This window comes from Musa acuminata, chromosome BXJ1-6, assembly GCF_036884655.1.
Source record: "Musa acuminata AAA Group cultivar baxijiao chromosome BXJ1-6, Cavendish_Baxijiao_AAA, whole genome shotgun sequence".
Lineage (NCBI taxonomy): Eukaryota > Viridiplantae > Streptophyta > Magnoliopsida > Zingiberales > Musaceae > Musa > Musa acuminata.
The window spans coordinates 9,354,825-9,370,562 of record NC_088332.1 but is presented as its reverse complement, the minus strand read 5'-3'; the positions used below and the strand labels follow the sequence as shown (position 1 = coordinate 9,370,562).

At 40.2% G+C, this 15,738-nt stretch overlaps 2 protein-coding genes across 6 annotated transcripts; both read left to right on the top strand.

The window, feature by feature from the left end:
* The first annotated feature begins 2,703 nt into the window (after positions 1-2,703).
* On the top strand, positions 2,704-9,248 carry LOC135582931 (polypyrimidine tract-binding protein homolog 1-like). Of its 5 annotated transcripts, XM_065186919.1 has the most exons (11): positions 4,915-5,043; positions 5,144-5,179; positions 5,243-5,300; positions 5,818-5,880; positions 5,960-6,033; positions 6,109-6,204; positions 7,140-7,197; positions 7,267-7,371; positions 7,448-7,529; positions 8,040-8,152; positions 8,636-9,248. In XM_065186919.1, coding segments are annotated over exons 2-11 (1,020 nt in total). In that variant the 5' UTR covers positions 4,915-5,043; positions 5,144-5,177; the 3' UTR covers positions 9,005-9,248. The 5 variants fall into 5 exon arrangements, with proteins under 5 accessions (XP_065042992.1, XP_065042988.1, XP_065042989.1 ...); XM_065186920.1 differs by lacking the exons at positions 5,144-5,179; positions 5,243-5,300 and adding an exon at positions 2,704-3,128 and having other exon boundaries at positions 4,834-5,043; positions 8,040-8,105; XM_065186916.1 differs by lacking the exons at positions 5,144-5,179; positions 5,243-5,300 and adding an exon at positions 2,704-3,128 and having other exon boundaries at positions 4,834-5,043.
* Positions 9,249-11,802: 2,554 nt separating this feature from the next.
* On the top strand, positions 11,803-13,781 carry LOC135676099 (expansin-A15-like). Its single transcript, XM_065186923.1, has 4 exons — positions 11,803-12,305; positions 12,378-12,508; positions 12,577-12,889; positions 13,077-13,781. Coding segments are annotated over exons 1-4 (753 nt in total). The 5' UTR covers positions 11,803-12,303; the 3' UTR covers positions 13,384-13,781.
* Positions 13,782-15,738: the final 1,957 nt, after the last annotated feature.

Sequence of the window (15,738 nt, the reverse complement as noted above, 5' to 3'; positions counted from 1 at the left end):
TGGTGATAATGACTAAGTTAGTGGCATCGTTTGTCGGGCTAACTAGGGCAAAATTAGAGCGACGATCTATATCATGCATGTTAGCATCTTCACTTACTAAGTGAGATTTAAGAACACCTCAATAAGAACAAGCAGATGGTTCGAGGTCATCTATGAGGGTAAGAGACTCAGGTTGTTGAATATATACTAGTATTACATCGACATTTTGCTAGTTACATGTGACTTGTAATCCGATTATGTGAGTTATGACATATGCGATATACTGCACGATCTATTGAGTTATTATTATTATGATGTTTTTTTACTTTTTATTATATGATAAATATATATTGTGATGTCATTGAATCTGTATAATAGGAATTGGATCATGATGAAATCATGACAATGAGACCAATTTACCTATAAGCATATATCATAAATATTCTTAATCATAGGTTATTTAAGAGAGACATCGAGATAATCGGACAAACCGATGTGCTATGCTCTCATCCATATGATTGAGGCAGTTGGTCTCATAGCTACTTATGTTGGGATACTAATAATATAGTGTAAGTACTCATTGAAGAATGAGTTTAGTGAATGATTTACTTATGAAATGCTAGTTGCCTAATAATACATTATCGTTAAACAACAATTTCATACTCCTAGTTGTGTATCTGGTACTTAGACTTAAGAAAGTAATGATGCTCTATTTGAGTACTCCACTTTTTAATACCTAACTTATAGGTTTAGAGGTTCCAGATTTAATACAATTGGTCATTGGAAGCGATAGCTAACCTTACGAGAGTAATTAGATGTCAATATAGGATCATACACTCTCAATATCATAACAAGAATATCCCATATACTCTCACTAAAGTAAATTATTTGCCATGGTCGATCAGATCATGATGAATCTGATAAGCATAAGATTCAAACTGAGAGAAAATGAGTTCATCGGGAGACATCGATTAGAGTGAGACTTTGATAGATTTCATATAGACATAATAGTGTCATGCTCGGTATATGATCTATGGGATATTAGATAGACGAGGGACTGCAAATACATTAACTAACAACAGATAGGTCCAATGAATTAGATCTTGTTATACCGTTTATGGATTATGGTGTAGTAGCATAGTATGTCCATAGTCTATAAGTTGAGTGAATTATTATGTGGATAATAATTCACTAAGTCTGAATGAGTTCTGATAGATGAAACCTACGACCAGCTCAGTATTCGACCTAGAGGGTCACGCACATATAGTGGATGACACAACGAATAAAAGATTGGATATGTGATATCCAATAAGCCCCCTGTTTTAATAGATTCATTGGGTGAAACCCAATAAAAACTTAAAGCAAATATTTAAATAGATATCCAATGTATAATATGCCATTGGAATTTGATGAAGATCCAATACTCAATAAGGCATAATCCATTAGGGTTAAGTTTAGAGAGTTCTCTGTAAATAGGAGATGGACCAAAGGGTCATAGGCTATATTCATTTGGCCACCCGTCTCCTATCATCTCCTCCCTTTTTCTTCCCTTGCCACTAGCCCCTACTTGGGTGTGAAGATAGTAAGAAGGGCTGACCCCTTCTTGTTTTGTTGTTGTGTGATGGTACGCGAAGGCGAGAAAAGAATGTGCCACAAGAGGAGGTGCATCGCTGCTTCATATATATTATGTATCACCGTTGGAGAGGAGTTTACGATAGCTCCTTTATCCATGGACTTGGATCTACAAACTAAGAGATATATGATCTTCCATATGTGAGAACGTCTCATATATTTTATGTAGTTTTTGGTTTCATGAGTTTTATACTCTTAATCGTTGCACGACGATTCAATATGATTATTTTGGAAAACCATTTTTATTTTTATTTTTTCGCTACGCATATGATACTCTCTCCCCATGGTTTCCCAATATATTTGTGCTAAGGTGGATGTGCTTATGTGCGGAAAGGGTGACTGTTACCCTCTTAGGTGAAAGTACTATGTGTCGGGGGTAAAGTTTCTCTACTCGAGCATTCTTTGAGATAGTCAACGAGCGATTGTTCATACAATATCAGACCCTCCTTTTAGTATAAAAATGATGAGGGAAGAAGTCGTTGATGTTTTGGTCAACTCAACGTAGTTCGGACTTGTGTTCATAGGATTGTCCATGGTGCTTCCAAGTTGGAAACGTAAAACTCCCGATGTGCTTTCTGCACGAAGACCTAACTAGTACCTTAAAGTGTACGAGATGAATATGAGTAATAAAAAAAGGTAAGCCTTTTTGTTCATTGTGTTGGTGAAGAGTTTTTATACTTGGTTATAAATGAGCAAAACATTCTATTAAATATTTTATAAAATGATAATTTCTAATCACCTCTAATAATCTTGGTCTATGTGAGTTATAAGGGAGAGAAACCCATAACCCTCTATTTTGGACTTTGCCATGAGATCTTTGTATTCTCATTTTATCTTAAATATTATATGACGGTTAAGTATCATATGATGATTGGCTGAGGATGTTCTCTGTAACAATATGGATAAAGTTTAACGTACCCAATATCGATTGTATATATATATGAGTTCGGTTTGAGCCGATCATTAACCCAATCACCAATGGTTTGGGTCGAGTCGAGTAGTAATTCATTTCGGCTGGACTCCAACCCGACTCGGACGGTACTGAACCCGTCCGACTCGTCGCTTATATGATGATGGGTTGGGCTTCATTGATGAGTCACCGACCTCCGAAGACAACCCCAAAACGGAAGCCATCGAAGCTTTCAATGCCTTTATTCCTCGATAAGCTCCCGCAGCCGCTCAATCCTTCCTCCCAATACGAGCCCGAGCCCTAGCCCTAACATTCCGAGAGCAATCCCTCGATTCGTCCGGTTGCGGCTTGATCTCAATCGCGTTGGTTGAATCAAAGCAGAGGGGATCGGAGGAGCGTTTGGACAAACCCTAGGTTGCTGATGTCTTCTTCATCGGGACAGCCGCAGTTCCGGTACACGCAGACGCCGTCGAAGGTGCTGCACCTCCGGAACCTGCCGTGGGAGTGCACGGAGGAGGAGTTAATCGAGCTCTGCAAGCCGTTCGGCAAGATCGTTAACACCAAATGCAATGTCGGTGCCAATCGCAACCAGGCCTTCGTTGAGTTTGTAAGCGTCGGAGCCCAATTTCTTGACGTGTTCATCGGTTTTGGAATTTTATGCTGGAAATTTTCTCAAGAACGTCGCGTTTCGAGTCGTTTCCATCTTGTTTCATCATCTTTTTTGGTTTGGGATAGAACAGATGTCTTGGATGTCACACTACATGTAATTCTTCTCGTGTGTTCGATTTTCAATTCGCTATCATCTGCGTGGATTCTTGGTTTTAAATGAGCGATCATTTTTATCTTAGCCCCGGAATATGCTGCTATTTACCTAAGAACTAACAAGATCTGCGTGGATCTTGATCTTAGTCGCGAGACCCTGTTCTCAACGGAGCGTGAAAAGGATTCTTGACTGATAATAATTGAAATTTTTGCAAGAACGTCGAATTCAATATCGGTTTGATCATGTTTTTTGGTTGGTTACTTTTTGAAAGGAACAGTTGCTTAATTTTTTTAGTGTGTTTGATGTTTGCTTCATTGTAAGCTTCATCAAACTATTCTTTGACTATCGGAATAAGATTAAATTGGTAGGTCTTTGCTAATCTGCTAACTGCATGCATACGACTCAAGTCAGTGAGCAGACCTCTATTTTACAAATGATAAAAAGGTGAAACCTCTTCTTGTTGCTTGATTGATCAGTTGGTTGAGGGCATGCCTTGCTCCTACTCGACTGATTCTTGCACGTGGTTGATATAAGTTCATTGTAGACTTATTGTGTATGCTTTAAATATAATGATTCTTTGTGGTTCAACCATTTCAATAATTTTGCAGTCAATTTATGAAGGTCTAAAACTGTTTTACCTTTATTTCTCAACTGAGGCTTGTGCTGTCCTGTCTTCTGGTTATGTGTTTAAAGTTTAATGGTGCTGATTAACTTTATTATTGAAGTGAAGCTGCTGATATTTGCTAATCTATAAAATGTAAAATTTGATCATGTTGCTTTGAATTTGTCTTGAAAGCAATATGTGATGGTGAAATGATTCTTCCCTCAATGACAATAGAGAATGCTTGAGAGCAAGTACACATTCAAAAGATGTAATTTGGTCAAAGTTGAATTGCAGAACCATGGTTATTGCACCATTAGCACCTGGAGTGCAATTTCAAATTGAACTATGATCAAGAGCTGCCTTTCTTTTTTCTTTTCATTCTCTATTCTAAATACTCTAACTGGAAGCTTTGAGTAAGAATTTACAAGGGCATGTTTCCTAAAAGAATGCTTGGTGTGATTTGTTATCCCTTCTCAAGATAGTGAATTTCAAATCCTGTGTAGAATATGTATTATTTGCTCCAACATTTTATCGTCTCCTGCGCATGCTTCAGAATTTTTCTTTTTTCGCACATTTTGCATGAGTTCAGTCAAACTAGTGATTTGCTGTCTAACTTTGGAGAATCAATTATCTATGTGATTCATCTGGTTGCCATTTTGGAGCTCTGATTGCTCTGGAGCTTTCTGTTCTAGTTAGTATCTTTCCATAAAGGAAATAAGTTGTAACCTACATTTTTGTTTTCCTTGGTTTGGTTTTAACATACTATTGGCAGGAAGGTGTGGAATATTCAGTTCTTAGATGACATTTTTGTTGTTCCTTGAGAACTTGTTGCTTTTCTTGCTTAACTTATTTGTTGCTTTATTATAATTAGCTTGCAGAAAATTGCATCTGAGTATGGGAAATGTAATGGTCTAACCTTGTTGTTGTCATCCTTTTTTTTTTCAGGCTGACCTTAATCAGGCCATCTCAATGATTTCATATTATGCCTCTTCATCAGAACCTGCACAAGTTCGTGGCAAAACTGTTTATATCCAATATTCAAACAGGCAAGAAATTGTAAACAATAAGGCCTCTGGAGAGGTTGCTGGGAATGTTTTGCTTGTTACTATAGAGGGTGTCGAAGCTGGTGATGTCAGCATAGATGTTATCCATTTGGTAAGTTCTGTAACTGTCTGAGACTTTTCTATAAATTCCTAATGTTGCATTTAAGATGGAATTCATTCTTGCTTTTTTGGGAATCTGAATGGCCTTGAAGATGAAGAGATACGAGGGACTTTTTGATGTAATAAATGTATGTTGAACTAATTTTGTTTTAATCCTTTGACTTCTAGTAACATACTGAATGGGTTAGCAGGTCCATGTTAACACGGAGTATATCTCGTTATCAGCATCTGCATTCGGAGAGATACCATGTTTGTTTTGCTCTCTCTTTCTTTTGACTATTCTGTTCCGAGTCTCTGAATCTTTGCGTTGAATGATTGTTGATCTTTAACTGCTTTTTTTATCATCATCCTTAAGTTGTAGGTTACTCAGTTTGTATATGAAGCTGTATTTGGAGGTTAAACTTCCATTCTTTAGGATTTTGATTTTTCAAAACTTTAGATATTTCTTTATTAAGTCAAATGTTTCTTTTTTTAATGATGTAGTGTGGTTACTTTTCTGCTTATCAAGGATAGTTATATTTGCCTTTTACATTTGATCTGCTATCTGGAGGCAGTGAATCATGTGGTCATGCATGATGAAGTTCATCATATAAAGTAAAAATTGTTCATATATGTTGCCACTGGAGTTATGATGCCATGCATTGTCTGACAGGTGCCATCCTGCACTTACAAATAATTTCATTGATTTCCATGCAACCTAATGTCATTTGATGTTTGAAATCTTCACAATCTAGTTTGCTAATGTTCTTGTTTTTCTGTCTATCAGGTGTTTTCTGCCTTTGGATTTGTTCACAAAATTGCTACTTTTGAAAAGGCTGCTGGATTTCAGGTCCTTATATTTTTCCAGCTTTTGTCAATTGTGAATTTACGATTGTAATTCATCTTAGTGTTCTGCACATCTTTTATAGGCTTTGATCCAATACAACGATGCAGCAACTGCTTCAGAAGCTAGAAATTCCTTGGATGGTAGAAGTATCCCGAGGTTTCATTGGTTTCTCACTTGAACTCTTTGGAATAATCAATATATTATCTTTCTGATGGTTTTTAGGATTTACAGATACTTGCTTCAAGATCATGTTACGTCTTGCCACCTGCGGATTTCTTTTTCTGCACACACGGATTTAAATATCAAGTTTCAGTCTCATCGCAGCAGGTCTCTACTTGCAAGCAACCTTGCTAGACATTATATTATTATTATTATTATATACTTCTGTTTATCTCGTAATGCATTTTGACCATCTGCGAACCAATTTTGCTGACTCATCAAACTTTTTGGATAAGTGTAACTGGTTGTCTGAGGTTTGAAGCCAGCTCTATATTAAACTGATAAAATTTCTGTATGTGTTCGATGGACTCAAGAACATGTTAGGACCCTGTTATCCTCATATGCACAATTATGCATTATAGAGAGACTATGATTGCCATACAACAGGATGGTCATCCAACCATATATCAATTGATCTTCCTGTTTCTTTAGTATAGGTCTGATGGGGTGCTCCTGCTAATCTTAAACCTTGTGAAGCCTCCATTTTTAAATAGTCAAATGCTGCAATTATTGTACAGATTAGCGTGTTCATGGTTTACTTTCTAAATTTAGCAGAATACAACGTATTTGAGATTATATCTCGTATGAAGACAAAATGCTTGACTGTTCATCAATTAGTTTATTCACTTGACATGCATTTTAAGAGTGTATGACAAAAATAGGTTATAATGTCAGTAGATATATGACAATGTCATTGTGAAATGCCATTACATATTCAAACTGAAAAAGAAGTTTAGGCGTATATTAATGTTTTGATACATGATCTGAATTTTGTAGGTGAAATAATCCAGTTGTGATTTATTTTGATACATGATCTGAATGTTATGGCTTGTTGTGGTTGTTTTAATCTCCATTTATTTATGGGAAGTGCTAGCTAGGTGTAGTTCTTATTTGCATATTTTTTTCCTCTGGTGCATTCTATGTTTTACAAGGTTCTTAGTGTTGTTAATTTTTGTGTTCTAGAATTCTGATATAGATCTATCAGTGAATTTGTGTGTATTATAATTGTAAAACTTGGTCTGGTTCCACGTAATATCATGCAGGGATTACACTAATCCTTACCTTCCTGTGAACCCTTCTGCAATTGAGGGTACCTTGCAGGTTTGTTTCCACATTGCATAATCTTTATGGTTCTGATTAATTTTCATTACTAATGGTCATTATCTTCAGCCTGTACTTGGTCCTGATGGGAAAATAAAGGAACCTGAGAGTAATGTGCTTCTTGCATCAATAGAGAACATGCAATATGCTGTGACAGTTGATGTTCTTCACACGGTGAGATGTTTCTTTCTATCCATGTCATATGTGTTAAATTACGGTGTGATATTCACTATAACTTTTATTTAATCAGGTATTCTCAGCATTTGGTACTGTTCAGAAAATTGCAATTTTTGAGAAGAATGGTGGAACTCAGGCTCTGATCCAGTATCCAGGTAGGAACTGTCTGCCAAACTATATTTGTGCTTTTCTTAACTGAAAGCAATTTATTCTGTGCTTTTAGTACTTTAAAGTTTTAGGCATGCTTAGTGCCCTGATTGTCAAAGAACTATGAATTTTGCATTGCTCAAGCTTTCAGTCTCCTCTACCCATTATCTTTCTCCATTCTGTCACACTCTGCTTGGTAAAGGTGCCATATTGGGTGTGGTTAGAAGGTCTAAAATTAGAATTGAAGATTTAGTTTCTTTTTTTATTATTTACATAGCTATTTGCATCCTACTTTTCCTTTATTACTGGACAATCCAGGTTCAATGTCTTTTCTATTAGTTCTTGTCTGGGAAGCATCTAGATCTTTTTCCCCTTCTTTTTGTGGTAGTCCAGTTAATCTTAGACTGCCCAAATATTTTATATGAAGATGCAAGGACTTTTTTTTTATTTTCTTTTCTTTCAACGTATTTTGATGAGGCTGCTAGAATATTTGATACCATTATCCATTTTCCCATCAGATGTGACTACTGCAGCAGTTGCCAAAGAGGCTTTGGAGGGACACTGCATTTATGATGGTGGCTATTGTAAGCTTCATCTGTCATTCTCTCGTCATACTGATCTCAATGTAAAGGTACAATTATGGATTTTTGGGTTATACAGGAGCAATAATAACTGAGTAAATCTCTTAGGCATTTGACTCTCTTTTCATTATTTTAGTTTTTATAAGCAAGAAACTTGGAAATCTTGAATAATAATTGTAAGACACATGGTGAAACATGCCCATATTTTTTTTCTGACATTTCAGAAAGAAAAGCATGAGAATGAGAATAGTAAGGATGATCTGGGCCTTTGACCTGTGAAAGCCCAAGTGATCTAACGTGAAGAACATAACCCTCTCCTTGCTTTTGACCATCAAACTTGTTTTTGATTCCAGAAAAAGCCAAATCTAAGCAAAACCAGATGTCTCTCTTGTTGAAAAGAAAAACAAAAATGATGCCATCAAACTCTAAATCACTGACAATCCCTTAGTGTATGCTTCTTGTCATTCCATTTTCTCATTTTTCTGTTATTGGAGTAATTTTTCTTTTTTTCTGTCTACATGCATTATGTTCAGGCGTATAGTGACAAGAGCAGGGATTACACCATTCCTGACTCTGGGTTACTCACAAATCCACAAGCTTCGGCTGCGCCTACTGCTTCCACCAGCTGGCAAACTAATCCTCAAGCTGCAGGAACTTATGTTAGCAGTGTTGGACAGATGCCAACTTGGGATCCAAGTAAAACAACCTTTGCATCAGCAGCTGGAACATTCCTGGGCCAGCCATTTGTTCCATCTGCTGGTGCCCCGTACCCAACCTCAGGCTCGCTCCTTACTGCATCTGCTGGTTATCCTCAAGTTTCACAACAGATGTCCCAGTATGGTAGCCAGCCAAGGGCTGGTAGTGGCGCGCCATATGTTGGGCAGCCTCCTAGGTATTTCTAGTCCACTCTATCTTTCCTGGCAATCTCTTTCTTGGTTCGCTGTTGAACTGATAAAAAAATATGCCGAGCTAATGTCAGCTTGCCCTTTGGGGCTTGTGCACCATGTCATTGAATTCCACTTCTTCGGTTACTTGTGCTGACCTGAATGGGTCTACTTTATGTGGTTTCTAATGTGTTGTAATGCACAACGTGTGGTTCTTCTCATCAGAAAAGCATCAGTAGATTGAATTGAGGTCTTCATTGAAGTCCTTGTGCCGGACCTAATCTGGAAAATAAAGAACAGTTAGTGCATCAGGTGGTTAATGTTTTGATGTGTATTGATTTCTTCCCCTCTTGTTTCTGTTGGTACTTCATAGTTGGGGTTTAGATATCAACTATTGATCTACTCCAAATTGGTACCCCTCTTTCAACAGGTCCCTGTTATGTATATATATACTTTTATGTTTGGATGCATATGCCTATTGGATTCACAGAACACGCAGGAAATAGGTAACCGAATCGTTATTGGGGTGACTCGTTTTTTCTATGCATGTATCATTTAGATTCATTTACAAGCATGCCCACAGTTGTCTCATCTACTACGATGAAACAGGGAGTAAGTGCTCGGGGCTTTTGTCCAATGATAGAAGTTTGTCCTTTCAGCTTTGGCTTTCTTTTAAACATGTAGATATCGAATCCTTCCTGTCATCTCCGAGGCCTGCTTGTTCAAACACCCATCGTACCGTGGATTGGCTTATTACTTTTGTGAAGCTTCGAATCTCTTGCTCTGTGATAGCAGCAGAACAGCTACAGAGCCGATGCACCCTCTAAATCTGGACAGGCATGAATGCTTCTGTACCAAGTGGCTTTCAAGTAGTTGAAAGCTGCATCATTCCGCCAAGAATCTTCCTCCACCATCGATGTGTTCGACGCGGCAATCGCACGTTCTCGTTTGAGACATGACGCGATGCCTATTAATTGCTGATGCTGCGAGATCTCTCCCACCCCCCCCCCCCACCCAAGAGTAGCTCGAACAGTCCTGCTGAATGGGGAATGACACACTATGAGCTTACAGTCCTGCTGAATGGGGAATGACGCACTATGAGCTGTGCCACACGCGTCTGCAGTTGATGTCGACGTCGTTGGTGAATCGGAACGGAGGATACGAGTGGCTTTCGCCATCCATCCCCCACCCGCAGCTTGTCCGAAGCTTTTGTTACCGCGGCATGTGGCTTCCCATGTGCGGTGGGTCGACGCATCCGTTGCCTTATCGAAACATCCAAGCAAGAGCGGCTTTCCGTCGAGCAGTGGTCGAGCATCAGACCTCGAAATTTGGCAGCACACCAAATCCATCGTTTCTCTTCTCTTCACTTCCTCGACGGAAGTCAAAAGGGAAGTAACGTGCGTCACATGATACCGACGACTTTTGGGGCCTGATGGGAGCCTACAACTCACTGGCAGTGTCCCCACCAACATGACAAGTCGTGGATGTTCTACTGTTCTCGTGTTCTTCATCCATGTCTCCTTCCTCGAGCGCGTGACGTCCATCTCATTAGCTGGACGCACAGCGTGTGGTAATGAGGTATGCCTGCCTTATTACCATCCTTCGCAGACGATACACATTTGTAATCAACGACGATCTCGAAAACGACTGTGCACGAAGCTGTCCTCGATCGGTCGTCTTCGTGCTCCGAGCCCTCCTCGCGACCAAGTTATGATAAGAACATGACAAAGTAGACCTACCTGATCCATGAGGTAACGATCAATGATCCGATCCATCCGAGTAAAGTTCTTTACGTCACTTGAACAGTCGTCGTCTCCTCAGACACAGGGAAAGCCAAATCACATCACTTGAGCTCATTCTCACTATTCTAATCCATCACGACAATCTTGGAAGATTCGCAGCATTCTTTTCTTGTTGGCTCAATCATACGACACTAAGGAAACATTTTGAATTAACCATCTGTCCGTAGTTCGATCTTTTCAGGTTAGAGGACTTCTTGGATCATCGACTGCTGTAAACTCATTGAGCTACAACTTTTTTTTGACTCAACTGCAGGCAGTCAAAACGAAGAACTTTGGTCAGTAAGAATCGACTTCATCCCTCCCTTTTGCTCATCCCATCTCACCGAATCGAGTGGTTGGTCCTGACGTCGAAAAGTGGTGCTAAGAAGGCCCACCATATCTGTGCAAAGATTCATCTCTCTCAGTGAAAAATCTCTACTGTTGCTTCAAGACTACACACGAGCTCAACGATAAGTGTATCGCATCCTCATCAAAGAGTAAGCATGAGCATAGCAAAGTGCTCCTCGAGGATGTTTCCGGAGATGAGAATGGTACCGCAAGCACAAGATCTATGTGATCTATGTTAAGCATGCTTGCACCGACAGCGAAGTCCCATACCACCTAACTATGCAGGACAGATATCCATCTCGACTGGTTCAAGATTTTGAGATGCATGAACAGAATCCTGCTGTCAATAGAATTCCTCTGGTTGAACTTTTTATCTCAGACTCAGAAACAGGGCAGACAGTATGGACCCGAAGATCTAATCAGCAAATCAAACTGATATTATAAAGTAAGATCAAATGATTATCCTTGTAACACACCTTGTGGGAAAGTTAAAGAAAGTGAAAGGAATGGAAGGTGGTGGTGGTGGTGGTTGGAGAAGGCATCATGTAAAGGTTCCAAAGGTGAGAATGTCGGTTTTCGACAGTTAAATCTGATCTGAATTATTTGGCCTTGATATGAGGTATGGATGTCATGGAGTGAGGTATTATGGGAGCTGCACACGCAATTGAATGGAGTTAGACAGCAGTTGGCTTCTTCTTTCATCAGATGGAATACTGAAGCTCGCAGCGAAGGAGAAAGCTGTAGGAAGAAAGGAATCACAACTGGCTTTATCTGTCTTTATTGCCACACTAAATTTCAGGACATTATCTACCAAATGAAAGAGAAATGAAGGGTCCATCGCGCGTGGATCTTGACAACTTTGCCTTCTCTAACCCTAGCTAGAAGACATGATCACATTCCGTGGGTGCTGGATCAAAGGGTGGTCAAGTTGATCTCTCACGGATGACCTCAATCTGTACTGAGACCAAAAATGCCGGTGTGCACTCCAGCTCTTGCAGGCAGCTGTGCTGCTGGTCCCCCGGCGGTGCGAGGTTGTGGCCAGTATCATAAAGTTAGGGTAAATCCAAGGGGGAACCTACCACTTCAAACCTCTATTTATGCCCCCTCGACTCCCTCCCTCTCCCCTCAAGCCAATCAAGCTTTCCTCTTCTCCTCTTGTTCTTCCCCTGGCCAACACTCATTGTCCCAATGTAGTCATCTTTTGCTCATCGTTAACCTCACACGCATGGTGGTCTAGTGGATAACCATTTCTTTTGGTGCAGGAGGATGCGTCTTCTTGGGCTTGCTGTGATTGTTTTCGACTCGTTGCTCTCTGCTGCACATGGGTATGGAGGGGGATGGACCAGAGCTCATGCTACCTTCTATGGTGGAAGCGATGCGTCGGGGACAATGGGTGAGCTGAGGAAACTAAGCCTGATATCCATGACTTGGATCTCTAATCGGTGAACCTTGGGAATGCAGGTGGTGCTTGTGGCTACGGCAACTTGTACAGCCAAGGGTATGGGACTAACACAGCTGCCCTGAGCACAGCCCTCTTCAACAATGGCCTCAGCTGTGGAGCTTGCTATGAGCTGATGTGCGTGAACGACCACCAATACTGCCTGCGGGGAACCATCGTGGTCACTGCCACCAACTTCTGCCCGCCCAACAGCGCCCTCCCAAACGATGCTGGGGGATGGTGTAACCCTCCCCTGCAGCATTTCGATCTCTCTCAGCCCGTCTTCCTCCGCATTGCTCAGTACAGGGCTGGAATTGTGCCCGTCGCGTATCGCAGGTTGGTCATCCACATCAGAAACCTTCTTCCTTCCATCACTAAAGTTTGGTTTGAGAGTTGTGATGCACGACCACAAACCTTTTACCCTCCTTCGGCACACGTAGTCTCTTGCTCTCTGTTCTTTGTTCACTTTGGGCTTTGGTCTCGTCTTACTCGCTGTGATCTTGATCGTGGACTCGGAACGCAGGGTCCCATGCAGGAAGAGAGGAGGGATCAGGTTCACCATCAATGGCCACTCCTACTTCAACCTGGTGCTGATCACCAACGTCGGAGGAGCCGGAGATGTGAACGCGGTGTCCGTCAAAGGGTCCAGGACCGGGTGGCAGTCCATGTCCAGGAACTGGGGCCAGAACTGGCAGAGCAACAGCTACCTCAATGGCCAAGCCCTCTCCTTCAAGGTCACCACCGGCGACGGACGCTCTCTGGTCTCCTACAATGTGGCTCCTGCAAGCTGGTCCTTCGGACAAACCTTCAGCGGTGGCCAATTCCGCTAAACCATTTCGGTTCGCGGTAAAGATTACATTGCATGGTATATACTGGAGTCTCAGTGTACAATTTAGAGATCAGAGGGGCTTGTTTTACTTCGGCCCTTCGTAGTATTGGTATTGAATTCGTCGTCTAGGCCTTGTATTAGAGGCTTACTACTGCTCTTGGAGAAGAAAAGTTAAGGGAACTGCTTCTCTCTTCGGGCAGATGTTAGCAGTGGTGGAATCCTACTACCCGCTCGGTATCAGATAGGATGAGGGACGGGTGTTTTTGGTGTGGTGTTCTTTTAACTCTGAGAGAAGGAGATTCTGAAGAGAAGGCTCCTTTTTGCTTGTACTGTTGTTGCATTTGCTGTATTAACCATATAATTTATGCTAAGTGGATCTATTTGTTTTGGAAGATGTAATCATGTTTGTTTGTGGTGGTTTACTTTGGATTTCCATTTCAGTGGCCTGAAATGAAGCACACAGATCGAAGTAAGAACATGAACCATAGTTTTGGTTTCAGTAATTGTTCTTGATTTTTTATGTGGAAGGTATGAAACTGATCCAAAGCTTAAGCTTAATGTAATTCACTAGGCTGGCATTGGATTTGGATACTTACAACTTATGATCAAAGCGAATCTGTTGGAGGTGTTGAGGTTTGCAGATGAAGTTTTCAAAGCAGCACTTCTACTGCAATTGATTCTGAGAGATCAAAGAGAGTTGTCGAGCTGGTAGATGCAGGTGCTGATGGAGGACTTGTCTTTCACATCTAATAATCCAAATGAATCCTTAAGAAATAGAAGTTCCTGCACTGAATATTATCAGAATCACAGGATGCAAATGGTCAGCAGTTTCACTCCAAAATTACCTCATAAATATTTCCCTATTCAACCATTTGATGTCTTGGAATTAATTCTCTTACATTTCTTTTGTGAAAGAAAGTAATGAGATTTGGAATTTGGAAGATGAGAGATGCTTTGATCTCTTCTCTCCTTTCTCGACTACATTGCAGACACTAAGCGACTTCTCATTCCTGAACTGGAACCCAACTTGTGGCAGTCAACAATGGGAGAAGATGCTGAGGTATCTGCTCACTGTCCATCCCAGTTTGGAACTGCAAGAATTAAAGAGGACAAACATGTCTTTATTGTGGTTGGATTGGTGAAGAAGTTGGTAGAAATGTTGAGATAAGTTTGGAGAAGCAGTAGCTCAACAAGGCCCATATGGCTGTTCTCTGGTCCCTGCAGACATATCAAGTGACTGCATTTAAGTCATGATAACTCTTAATTTGGCCAGCCTGATTGCCTTTGAAAGTAAGATATCTCTGCTGTCCTCTGCAGCAAGTTGGCTCAAAGTGCTAGTTGAGGGGGGAACAGTAGACATCCTATTACACATTCTTAATCTTAGTTGTTCAAGAGAAATTAGACAAATTAGACCATAATATAGTTTGATCCTTTAGCTATCAAGACTTAGTCCCAAATATTCTTGTACAGTTAAGTTGATGCAGCTTCTCAATAAGAATATTCTATTGACATTTAGTAAATAATAAGAGGTGTGGGTGAGGACGACTACGATGGTGCACAGGCTAGGGCGACGTAAATACGAGAGCGAGGTAGGGCAACATAACATAGGTGCGATGGGTAGGAACAATTTCGTCATAGAAAATAAGAGATGCTATGGGGAAATAAATATAAAAGAGATCCTAACGAAGAAAAAGTGAAACAAAGATTTTATTTTAAGAAAATTGTCTAATTTTTTTTCTACGTGTTAGAGTAGATTTTAATTGTTCGAATTAGAAGCTAACTCAGATCCAACATTGTTTTTGTTTGAGTTGGTCATAAGATGAAACTTGCTAAGTCGGACATCCAAATCCTATAAAACTAAGTCAGGCATATTTTCGATAACATCTCTCCAATGCTTAAGTCAATAGTCCGATCGGATAAGTCAGATGGGTTGGATTCGAGTTGTTCAATGTGTCTTGGGGATACTTGGGGGACCCTTTTTATTGTGGGCATATGGGGAGGGGGCATTACATAATCTCTTTAGCAATAACCGAGCATAAGCACCTTTGTTGATCCCGATTATTATATCAGTTTGTTATATCGGTTGGAATTATCTTTAGATGATATCATATTATTTTACCTGTTTAGCTCGTCTACATGTCAACAAATAGTTTGGACATTTGATGAGGAGACATTTGTTGAACAGATGACGGTAATGATGGTGTATCGTGTTAATGAGTTAGCCACATAAGGTGCTCACGAGCCAGTCATATCACTTTTATTATAACACGTCCTCCTACTTCCTAAGTTAAGAAGTACCACAAATAACTAGTCGAGAAGTATAATTTAATTAATACATATCAACTTAAGTTACTCG